This window comes from Polypterus senegalus, chromosome 17 (assembly GCF_016835505.1).
Source record: "Polypterus senegalus isolate Bchr_013 chromosome 17, ASM1683550v1, whole genome shotgun sequence".
NCBI lineage: Eukaryota > Metazoa > Chordata > Cladistia > Polypteriformes > Polypteridae > Polypterus > Polypterus senegalus.
In genome coordinates, this window is record NC_053170.1 from 32756588 (window position 1) to 32769390 (window position 12803).

The following is a 12803-nucleotide window of genomic DNA, read 5'->3' on the forward strand; positions in this document are numbered from 1 at the left end:
TCCGGCTGACAATGCGATCTTCAGCAATCATTTCACCAGCTTAATTTTGTAAGTTGCCTTGAATAATTACATCAGCTAAATTTACAGTAATATTGGTAAAGGCCATGTCACATTATGTGACTTTTACATCGATTTTCTGTCATAGCTTTCATTTACATAATCTTAACAAGTCAGAGGCAGTCAGCAGCATGCTCCTGTGAAGCGAGTCACATAATTTGAGACGCCCCTCCAACTTATTCCTGCTTGTTTGATTTTGTCTTTAGCCGTTGGGGCGTGTTCTGTGTGCATGAGAGCTGACAACCAAAGAATGCTCATTCACAAGTACAGTGGATCTAATACGGCGATAAGGAATATGGAATATGAGGGCTTTGGACCTAAGAAACACATAAGAAGCTCGTCTGTCTGATGTCTCGTTTTTCACATACCACGACAGAATGGAAAAAAAGAAAGAAAAAATTTGGACAGGAGGATCAGTAGACTTTGCACCCCAGGAACCAAGTTACCCAAACTATTCTATAACATTTCAGTAACTATTTAACACTCTAAAGCTGATCTTTCTGATCATAAAATAGATCATTACAATAGCAATTAAGAAGAAGAATTCATAATTAATTTCAGAGTTTCGGTATTTGAGGGTTCCTCTAGAGTGACTCTTTCTCTGGCATGATTTGGCTCAAAAACTAATCAGCACATCGTCATCTCATACCAAGCTTAGGTTTTCAGTTTAGTGTTCTTCCATCCAGCCGTTTCAGCTCTAGGCTGTTTTTAAACAAACTGTGAAACAGACAAACACACACCCATCATTGAGATCTCACAGTACCCTAAAACTTTGAGATCCGTTGAAAACTGGAGATTGAAATTTTTGATGAATGTAAAACTTTCACTTCACCCTCATAGACAATAGGTTATGGTGGTGAGGGGTGCAAAGCAAAAAGCAGCTATACTTGTTATTCTTTCGTACAGCATGAGCTCAGTCATGCAGCATGGTATCGGCTATCAGAAAAAGGGGTGCTAGAGTGGTCATCATGCAGTCACTAAACGTGACATGGCCAGTGGTTTTCAGTTGTACCAACTGATGTAGTTCAGGGACGAGATCAGCAACTATGGTCAGCAAACCTGACATACACAATGACTAGAAGTTACGTATTGTGACCATGGCGTAAGGATAAAGGAATAGTGCTGCTATCACTCATGATTAAATGAAGGTGCAGTTAAAAGGAGTTTAAAGATGGCCGACCATTTTTATAATGCAGATTGCCAGATGAACAGTTCTCTGTGCTTTTGTGATTTCAGCTGGGTTGTATACGAAGGTCGAGAATTCTCTGGAAATCTGTACGTTTTGGGAGAAGGAGAGTATCCGAACTTTACCACCATAGGCTGTGCACCTAACGTCATCATCCGATCAGTCAAGATGATTCCCATTGTGAGTATACTTTAAGGACAGTAACATATTAACATATTTTATTGCCATCATCTATTTTAAAGGTCTAAGTCATCCATATCTCTACTTTTAGAGCCTAATTTTCCTATTGTAGGGAAATGAGAACAAGGCATGAAGCAACCATAGACTGAATACCCATTCCATCAGGGTGCAAATACATGTACACAACCACAATAGTACTAGGTCATTTTTGAGACACCATCCAGCCTCATAATATGGATGTGGAAGGATCCAGAAATCCCTGCGGGAAACCCATAGAGCTGCAAAGAGAATATAAAACCTCCACATAGAGGGTGACTTGACCAACTGAGTGAAACACCCTGGAGATAGGAAGCAGTTACTTATTGTTCCAAAAATGGCAGTATCACACTGAAAAGTAATATACATTTTGTAATAAAGTAATTGAATTATTCCTAAATTTGAAGATAATATTAGTACTAAGACTGAAATGTAAACTTTAGAGCTCCAGAATCCAGGGTTCAAATCCTAGCCTTGTCACTGGTTGTATGTAATCACGTTGTCTTAGTGAGTTTCTTTGGGTACTCCATTTTCTTCCGACATCCCAAAGGTGTGCAGGTTAGCATGTTTACACCACTGTCAGTTCTGAATATGTGCATGGGTGTACTTTGTGTATGCCACTCTGTACAAGGTTGATTTGTGCCTTGCTCCCAGTGCTGCCAGGGAAAGCTGCTTCAATCCGCACTCTACATTGAATTAAAACTGAATGACTTAATGAAAACCCCATAGTTAGCAATACTCTGAAAATCTAATACTTCATTTAGAAGGAATTTTGCTTGTTACTGTTTTTACTTTTAAATCTTTATACCGCAGGCACTTGAAGCTGTTTGATTCTGCTGATGAATAAATCATGCCTTTACCAAAGGAGAATTTCTTTTTTCTTTTTTTTTTTTTGTACACAGTATCAGCACAGGTTGTATTTAGTAAATGAATCTTGCCTTTAGCTCCATGAGGCATTTGGGAGCTCAATTCTCTGTTTCATCATTCCCCAGGTGTTCTCAGAGCCGTCAATCTCCATATATAGCCTGGAATGCTTTGAAGGGAAGGAAATTGTGCTCAACTCCGAAATTCAGAGCCTCCTGGCTGAGGGCTTCAACAACCACGTCCTGTCTGTGCGCGTCAAGGGAGGAATGTGAGTCCAAGTGGGCAGTCTGCTGTGCTGGATGTGCTGATGTCTTTAATGGGGACCATCTTTGGGGAACAGCGTCTGAATGTGTATGTGAAGAGAAACTCTGAAAAGGTGTTGATGTATTTCACTTCCAGCACAGTCCTGCAAATCACTCTCTTATTTCTTATGCTTATATTTTTTACTATTAAACACCAAGTTGCAGTTAGTGGTATTCTTTTACATCTTGACCTTCTGTAATAATAAAAATGCTAGTAAAATGCTTTGCAGAATTGTCGTAAAATTAATCCCATTGCTTTGGTATAATTTGACACTTAGTCTTCTTTTGTAAATTTTGAGTATTGCTAAACAACATCTGCACCTCTGCCTGTCGTTCCCATTCTTACTGCTTCTTCTCCCGCCATCTTCCTTTAACTGATATTTTTGTTGTTTTATTGCAGAAATATTTTAGAGACGCCTCACCTCAAAATATCTACCTCCTCTTACTTGTGGACTTTCTTGTTAAAGCAGATCCACAGTGTAATGTCTAATACTCATTTACTCTGACTTATCACAGCACTTTGGGGTATATAGCCTGCACTTTATTTTATATAATGTGTGGCCACCAGGGGGCGCACCATCTTCCCAAACCCGACACAGACAGACATAAGGCACAAGTCCAGGATAATACAGGATTTGATTGAGGTGTGGGAAACTCTTTCCCTTGGTTTCCCACCAGCACCAAAGCACAGTACAGCAAGCACAATCAGATAAACATCACTTTGTCTTCTTCTCTCTCTGTCTAACTCTTTGTCTCTCTGTCTCTGTCTTCTGCCTCCACTTCTCCTCTGGCCAACTGCGTCTTCATCGTCATCCTCATCCTCCTCCTCTTCCTCCTCCATCTCCCAACACTGGCTCCCTGAACGAAGGCAGACGACACCTTTTATGCTGCACCAGGAAGTATTCCAGGTGTCTTGTTAGCAAGGTCCAGAAGCTCTCCTGGAAGCCCGATAAAGTAGGGCTTTGCAGCCCTGGGGGCACCCTCAGAGCCCAAGAGGGCTGTGCTGAACTCTTAACTCCTATGGAGCCCTGTGGGAATTCAAGGCACTGCTGCAACCCATGGGGACTGCCATCTAGTACTCCGGGGAAGATAATGCACACTGTCGACCACGGTCCTTCCATTAAGGAGGTGTCCCAGCCTGGTAAGGTCCCCGGCCATCCCTCACAGATAATACTGTATCAGTTCTATACAGCCCAAATTTAATTCTATACCATGCAACTCTATCAACTCTATGCAGCCCATATTGTATTTTATATTATGTTACAGTATAAATTGTATACAGCCTGCACTTAATTCTGTATCAGTTCTTTATATATATATATATACAGTATATATCTCAATAACATTAATTACCACAGAACGATTGCATTAATGTCACCAGTCATGAAATGTTTTGAAAGACTTATAGCTCAACACATTAAAGCCAGCCTCCTTCCCTCCTTCGACCCTCATCAATAGGTCAAATAGAAGCATGGTACATGCCATCAGTACAGCCCTCCATACAGTGATGAGCCATTTGGAACACTCAAAATGCTGTTTGTCGTTTATAGCTAGTGTTTAATACAATCATCTCTAGCATACTAATCGATAAGCTGCATGACCTGAACTTTCCCCCTCCTTCTGTACTTGGACGAAAGATTTCCTAACTGGCCACCCACAAATTGTTGGACTTGGCCCCCACAGCTCCTCCACCCTCACACTTAGCACTGGCTCCCCTCAGGTCTGTGTAGTGAACCCACTTCCCGTACACTTATGACTGTACATCTTATTACTCCAGAAACACTATCATTAAGTTCGCTGATGACTCCACCATTGTAGGTCTCATAGCCGGCAACAATGAATCAGCCTACAGAGATGAGGTGCAGAAGCTGTCAGTGTGGTGCTCTGCGATCAATGTCTTACTTAACATCTGCAAAACTAAAGAGATGGTCATTGACGTCAGGAGGCACAGAGCAGAGCCACCCCCTGTATACAGTACATCATTGGGGAACTAGAAGGAGAGGGTCACCTTCTTTAAATTCCTAGGAACTTACATTTTTGTTGACCTGTCCTGGACAGCAAGCACTCTAGCGTTGGTCAAAAAGTTCCAGCATCCTCTGCATTTCCTGATATTTCTCCGTAAAGTGGAAATGAAGGAGAAGCTGCTATTGACCTTCTACCACTAAACAGTTGAGAATGTTTTAGCATACTGTATTTCAACCTGGTAGGCTGTCAGTACAGCAGCAGACAGAAAAGCTCTGCAGAGGGTAATATCCACAGCAGAGAAAAAACAGTGGCTGCACTCCCTGGAAGATATCTCCAGTGTCCAATGCATCCGCATAGCCAGAAAAATCATTAATGACCCTTCCCATCCTGGCCACTCACTGTTCACACTACTGCCCTCCAGCAAGTGGTACAAGAGCATTAAAAGTAAAACAAAAAGATTTGCAGATAGTTTCTATCTTTGGCCCATCAGAATTTTAAATTTTAAGAGCTCCTAGAACAGTTACTTTTTTTTTTCCTCCACTACGTATGACGATTACTTCAGTGAATAATAATTTCCTGTCCCTTATTTATTTATTTATGTATTATATTTTTTGTCATAGGATGTGTGTGTTTTATATTATTTGTTTGTCTTTGTTTGATGTCCTTGCACCGTTTGCAGTTGTAACTTTTATAATGTCATTGTACTTGTATAATAGCAATAAAGGCTTCCTTTCTTCCTTCCTACATCTCATACTATATTCTACATCTATACGAAATTCTATACAGCCTGCACTTGAGTCTATATTATGCTACAATATCAATTCTGTATAACCTGCACTTAATTCTTTATCATGCTGTTGTAGCATCTCTTTACATCCCACATGATTATATATATATATAATATATTAATTCTGTAGAGTCCACACTTTATTCTGTATCCTGCTACTGTATTAATTCGATCAGAGCATCTTCCTTCCTCACTGACTTAACTAATGCACTTAGTCCTCAGAAAAGTAAGTAGGAGTACAAGCCAGAGAAGCAGGCTGTTAATTCAGTTTAATGTTATACTGCAATGTTCAAAATATTAATACTCTTTAATCTTATGTACTAAAGTGAAAGCAAATCAAGATATGGCAATCCACCATACACCTGATAGTGCTAGATGTTCACTGCTCCAGGCGGCTCTGTTCACACATTGCTGTTCAGCGGCTTTACCTCTTCTACTCGACATGTGTACCTCAGTCTCGATTGTGGCAGAAGACCCTGATCAACTCATTGGCTGCCTGTATAAAGTTAAATCTAAAGTGTGGTGTGATTCTGTCTCATTTTATGGGGCTTGTAAATGTTGCCTGTCCCCAAGGCACTATTAGCATTTTTTTCTAGTGCTCATAAAACTAAGTTTGCCATCCTCCAAAGATGTCCGGATTCACCTTTCAGAATTCATAAAACTAACTTACACTTTTGAAGTCAAAAGCAAGACAGTTATAGCAAAGAATGCTTGTGTAACTTTGCACTCAGGCCAGTAATTTTGCTCTTATTATCAACCAAGTAACATGCTGCTCAACACTCCTAAAATAATTTTGGATTTATAGTACCAGAGTCTTTAACACTTTCTAATGGAACTAATTACTAAAATTTTCAGGTTGTTCTTGTCTAAATGCAAAAGCATTATCCGGCAAGTTCCATTTTGCTTATAACAAGCCGTCGTAGCATAGAAATGGCATAAAGAGTCTTTGTTAAAGTCTTTATTCATAGTTTTAAATGCTGCAAGAATAGTTCTGCTCCTTCCTCATGCAGGGTAAGATGTGTCATATTTTTCCATTCTAGTTTGATCATCCTATGACGATGCTGCTCCCTATAGTAACTGTGTTGTCTTGTCATTTGCCCTCATTTTTTCTCGTATCTTTTTCAGATGGGTGGCCTGTGAACACAGCAATTACAGGGGAAGTCAGATTCTGCTTGAAGAGTCTATTGAGATCACTAACTGGCTGAAATTCAGTGAAATGTCCAAAATTGGGTCACTCTATCCTATTCGTCAGGTGAGAGCAAAGTTATTATAGTAGGTTTTCAGTATGCTGTTGGCACACATTTGAGCAGGAGTCAGATAATGAGAACCACTAAGGAAACGGAACCAATCTTTTTTTTTTTTTTTAAATTAGGGTTTTGACGCACCTACATTATGTAATTCTTTAGGCTGCTCATAGTCACTAAGTAAGCCCTGATGCCAGCTTTTGCCTTACAGAAACGAATCTTCTTCCATTTAAAAAATCGCCACAGAGGACAATACATGACCATTCAAGGCGACCTGAGAGAGCTGAAGTCCTGCCGGGTGGTTGTATCAGAGCAGATTGATGGGATGTCACATGTTTGGTATTATCAAGAAGGCTTGCTCAAAAACAAGGTAACCATCTGAAAGCATTTTGTTCATCCTAACTACCAAGGTCATGTTCAAATTTATTGTTTGAGATTGGTGTACAAAATACACCAGCGTGAGTAGTTAAGGGCTAAAATGATTTGTATTTCTGGCACTTCACACCTACAATAAATATGAAAAATTTCAGGCTCAGAAACTAAACCAAAAATGTGGTATGCAGGCACAGTGCTAAATGTACAGGCCACTGCATCACTGCCACTCTTTGACAAAATAATATTATTAATGCTTGAACTCTCTAATTTAAAAAAGAGATTGTTGTAAAGTGAACACGTAGGTATAGTGATAAGATGGTGGCACAGTGGGCAGTGTTGTGGCCACATAGGGCTAGGAGACTGGGTTCGAAACCTGGCCCAATGTACTATAACAATGGAGTTTGTGTAGTTTTCAGTTATTTAGTGACTCTAAACTGGCCGTACATGAGTGTCTGTGTGTTTGTGCTCTAGGACTTGATGCTGCTGGGGTATGCTTCAATTAAACACTACTCAACATTTAGATTAAGTAGATCCAGTAAGAAGATAAGTTTGACCAGTAATGGCCTAACACCATACCCAGGATTGCTTCACGCCCTAAGCTGTCAAAATCGCTTCCTGTCCTTGTGACCGGAAAGCAGAATGATGCAAAATGGTGCTTCTGTTTAATAGTGTGCTTTATTTTTATTATATTATGTTTGTAAATGTGCACAGTATTCAGATTTTTTGAACGTACTACGTATTACATACAGTGAAGTGAATACCCAAAGGCTGTAAATGTAACACAGACATGACATTAAAGCACTGTTTTTCCTTAACTCTAGCTGGCCTTGGATCTGAGCCTGCAGGTGGTTGGAAATCCAGAGGAAGGCTCCAAATTGGTGTTGTGGACGGAGTCCCGCATCCCCCGGCAGTCTTGGAAGATCCAGCCCGGTGGGCGAATTTGTAGCCTTATCTTTGAGGGAATGACAATGGATGTGAAAGGTATGTGCAACAGGCTTTTATACCTTAGTTTTTGTAACAGGCATTTAGTATGCTGGAAACTCAAAGAAACAAACTAAAAGTCTCTATTTTATATTGCTCTTTTGTTAAATAAATATAATTCCAAGGTGCTATACACGTAGAAGTGTAATTTGATTTTTACAGTTAGATCACATGTTAGGAAGTGACTAGGGTTAGGGTCCCACAGCCAGGCATGAGGGGTTACACACGCAAATTTGGAGTTTAAAGTCCAGTGCCTTAGCTACTAGACCATGCTTCTTATGTTTTACTCAGTCTTTATTTGGAAAAATTTACAAGATTAAGAGCTACTAATAAACAGACAAGACATGAGCTCTGTACTGACATTTTCATTAAAATAAACTTGAGCCTTGGTTTAGTCAGTAGGATCAAAAATAAAACATAATAATATTTTTTTTTCTGCTGCATTTATACAGCTTTGTAGTTTGCTAAAAATATATCAATATCAATTATTTCTAATAGTACACTTGCTGTACAACAGCAAATAAATATTTGACATTTCTGGTGTTAAATTGTGGTCCTAATGCCAGGATATATGTCTGTCAAGTCCATAGTTCTTATTAGTCAATAACACTAAAGCACTATGTCTTTTTTTTAGTGGTGTTTTTCAACCACCTTATCTTATTCACCTATTCTTCTTATTGTAGAAGAATCTTCTTAACAGAACTTAAAGGAATACTCCTCCCAAAAATTATATTTTTTATATGTTCCTTACCCTCCCATAGTTAACAATGATGGTCAAAAAAAATGTAAATGTAATGTTTTCATGTAAAAAATGTAATAATAATAATAATGCTTCTTACATACAAGAAGAGTCAGTGGTGACCAATGCTTGAAAACAGCAAATATTGTTAATCCTGTCTTATAATGCACATGTCAGGTTGTCCAATCATATGCTCACCATATCCCAAACACGTCTTTTTGCGAAAATATTCTTAAACTAGTTTTGGAAAACGCACTCATGAATAAAAACAGATCTATCCTGAGCATTTTGAATTGAAGATCCGCCTCCACACCTCATTCATTGGTCAGGAGTCCAGCCCAGTAGCAAGCTTATTCATTGGCTGACATTGTGCCTATTGTGATATCAACAGCAAGGGTGCACTGAGAGACGCATACAACTACAGATTGGAAGTTAAAGAAAAGTGAGTGAAAACATTATCAGGATGCATCAGAAAGCAGAAGATTAATTCACCCATTCAGGTTCACAGATTGCTCCCAAATAATCATGCAATACTCCAGTTATGTCTCATCAATGTGAATATGCATGTAATGATGACGGGTGGGCCTACAATACAGATACTCGTTTGCATCAGGGCATGCACCATTTTCATTCACGACAGCACATTCCAGTGGTGATTTAACAATATTTTAGTAAAAATGCATGTGTTTGGGATGTTGTTAGCATACAACTGGATGACTTGACATGTGGATTATGCAACACGCATAAGAAGAGATTTGTTCATGGAAGGTTTTGATATTGTTTGTTGTTGGCCAACATAGACGCCTATTATTTCAGAACGTCTGTTATAACTGAGATTAAGAGCTTTTGTCAATCCTTCCTATTAACTACTTGGGGTAAATAACATACATATAAAAAATGACATTCTGGGTTCCTTTAAGAACAAAAGAAATGTAGGCATTTTGGTCCGATTAGACCCTTCTGGTATCAAACACTCAACTCCTTGTCTGCTATAGTATTTCTAGTAGACAACATCTATACTATAATAATGGGTAGTGTTTTCAAATTACATTTGCACATAACAGCATATTTTATTGATGGATACCTTTGCCTTCTAAAAAGACACCACGCTTCAGCCTTGACAGTGCTACTGTTTACTAACACTACCCAATGTGCACTTTCAGCTAATAGAACTAAACACTGCAGGTTGTGTTGAGTGCTCTCTCACCATACTCCTTACATGGGCCATGTGATAGTAACACAAATCTCTGTGAATATTTCCCCCAGGAGGCAAGACCTATGACAAGGACCATATAGTGATGTGGTCATCCTCTGACGAGCGACCTACTCAGATTTGGGACATGGAGATCATTTAACTGTAGTCTCCTTACATGTGAGCCGTAATGAAGTGGATTCTCCTTATCTTATGGAAGACTGGCAGCTGGAGCAAAGACTGCACGGAATTACGTTACTTGTTTAGGTCTCTGACTTGCTGGACAAGTTTATGAAAATGCAACTTCTACTTTGTTGTGACCATGTGGCAAAAGAGACTGTAAATAATGTGACTCAAAAGCCTCATGAATACAAGGAGACGTTTGGTAACTAAGGGCTGTCACACTGTGAACCAATGGAAAATAAGCAAACCATAGTGCCATCCTGTGATTACATTGAACCTGTTTATTTGCTTTTATTTGTGACTCTTATCTATCTATCTATCTATCTATCTATCTATCTATTTGTCTATCTAGTCATTCAGTTCCTTCCTTTTTTCTCAATCCACCATTCTTCATGTGAATGTCAAAGTACCCTACTGTGTCAGTTTTGCTTTGCTTAAAATCATAAGGAACATTAAGTGCTTTCGAGAGTTTTGATTGACAAAACTACATTGTCACTTTGACCTACTTGTTACATAGTTGTAAAGAAAATATAGGAATGTGTCCCTGTAAAGCAGTTAAAAAAAAAACAAAAACTGCCATTTACTGTATAAACCTCAAATTGTAATCGGCGTTCTTTAAAATGAAATCCTGAGGAGCCTCCTCCCGTGGTCTGAGGTATGTGGACGTGGAGTCCACCTCCTGATGGTGGGTCAGTTAAATTTAAGAATGAAGAGTAAAGTAAATTGCAGAGCAAAAGCCTTATTAGGGCCTGCCGGCCACAACATATATACTGTAATTCACGTGACAAATCTACTTCCAGTCTGAAAGCTGACTAAGCAATACAAATTTAAAAGACGAAAACAACAAGAACATTTATTTACGTGACACATATTCATGCATAGAAATAGCTCAAAGTACTGTGCAATATTAATAGCTAAACATAGTTCCAGAAAGAAAATGATAATTAAGGAACAGCAGCAATTTGTAACAGCAGAGTCTTAATGACCAGCTTAATTACAAAGTGTGGTCAGATGGCCAGGGAAGACAGACAAATAAAAACTCCAGTTGGCAGGATGTTGGAAAAAAATAAACCTGAGGGGTTCCAAGGCCAAAAGACCACCCAATCCCCTCTGGGCATGCTGCAATCTATGAAAGTGTCACAATTGTGGGATATTCTTGTAGAACACTCAGGTGGCTGCAGCCTTCTTAGGCCTGGGGACAGTGGCACATACAGTAGTGTCACCACAGAGCACTGGAAAAAAAGAAAACGCACAAACATAGTGATCAGTGTCCAGCCTATGAAACAGCAAACAGAATTATATTTATTGAAAAGAACAAATTTCTTGTAAGTGCTCTTGAGAACCACATTAAAGAGGTGGGTTTTAGTAGTTTTTGCCTCTCAACTGTACTGGCCCAGTGTATCTCTAATGGTAAATTATTCCAGATTTTTGGTGCATAGAAACAGAAAACTGCATCATCAGTTCTGTTGTGCTTCACTCTTGGAATACTGAGCAAGACGAGGATCTACGATTACAATTTGGAATGTAGGGGAACAAGCAGTCAAAAAATTGCAGAAGGTTTTAGATGTTTCAACGAATTATCTACCATATAATAAAACACTACAGTCTGTGTATGTGTGTGTGTGTGCTTTGTACCCCAGAGCAATGTGATTATTCATTTAGGCTTTGGTGACGCGATCAAAAGAGGAAGCGCAAGTGTGAGGCACACAAGGAAGAATAAAGGTGTAGGAGGCATACTGAGAGTCCCCTTCAAAGATGGGAAGTAAAAAAAGTGAAAAAGAGGCCAGCAAGTTGACTCCAAATAAGAATCTGAGAAGCAGGCTTTATGGGAACATGCTGGGCAGAGGGAGCACCTGGCAAGAGAGGGTCAGACACACACAGGTAATGAAGAGAGCCACTAAAGGTACATATACTGTAGGGTAGGAGGTATCAAATATTTTTCAGTTTCTTCTATTATGAGCCTGTCTTTGACAATAACTGTAGACATCTTTTAAAGTCATTCCTAAAGGATACTGGCTGCCAGTGTAGTGATGCCAAGACTGGGCACATGTGCTGAGATTTCTCTTTTTCTTGCTGCCTTTGGACTAATTACAGCTGCTTATACCTTTTTTTTGGTAATCCTGACAGGGAGTGCATTGCAGTAATCTAGATAACTAAAGACCGAAGCATGTATTAACTTTTTAGCATGTTAAAGTGACATGACAAATCTAACAATGTTTCTTACGTGACCGAATGCATTTTTAATAATATGCTTAATGTACAATTTGATGTTTAGCTTTGACCCTGAGATTCTTTACGTTAGGCCAAATCAAGAAAGGGAGATGATAAAGTAGAAGAATGGCTGATATGAAGACATTTGGCCAATATGTCTCTTATTTGCCAAGGTTATCCTCCTTGCTGTTCTTCAAATATATAAACTGTATATTTTGTAACCTGATTTGAGGTGTTCTTCATGTGTTTTTGTACCATTTCACCTAAGTCACAGTGCACATAAATGAAAATTAAAGGACTGATACTTCCAAGAAACGCATGTTCATATGACATCAGCACAAATCACCAATGTCCAAGCCAGTGATATTGGTGGGTTTCAGTTAAGTCAGCCTTACTGAGAGTAAACTGAGTGGGCTGATTTGTTAACGTGAAGAGGGTCGCTCCGCAGCTCTGGATCAACCATATGGTGCCATCTTTATTTTCCTTTATGTCCTTTCTTTG

At 39.2% G+C, this 12803-nt stretch overlaps 1 protein-coding gene across 1 annotated transcript in view; it reads left to right on the forward strand.

The window, feature by feature from the left end:
- Positions 1-12528, forward strand: part of crybg2 (crystallin beta-gamma domain containing 2) — a 154818-nt gene extending 142290 nt beyond the window's left edge. The window contains exons 17-22 of the mRNA XM_039739338.1: positions 1294-1423; positions 2452-2591; positions 6503-6629; positions 6833-6991; positions 7818-7977; positions 9983-12528. Coding sequence (XP_039595272.1) covers positions 1294-1423; positions 2452-2591; positions 6503-6629; positions 6833-6991; positions 7818-7977; positions 9983-10071 — 805 coding nt within the window. The 3' untranslated portion in view covers positions 10072-12528. The remainder of the gene's footprint in view (positions 1-1293; positions 1424-2451; positions 2592-6502; positions 6630-6832; positions 6992-7817; positions 7978-9982) is intronic.
- The last annotated feature ends 275 nt before the right edge of the window (positions 12529-12803 follow it).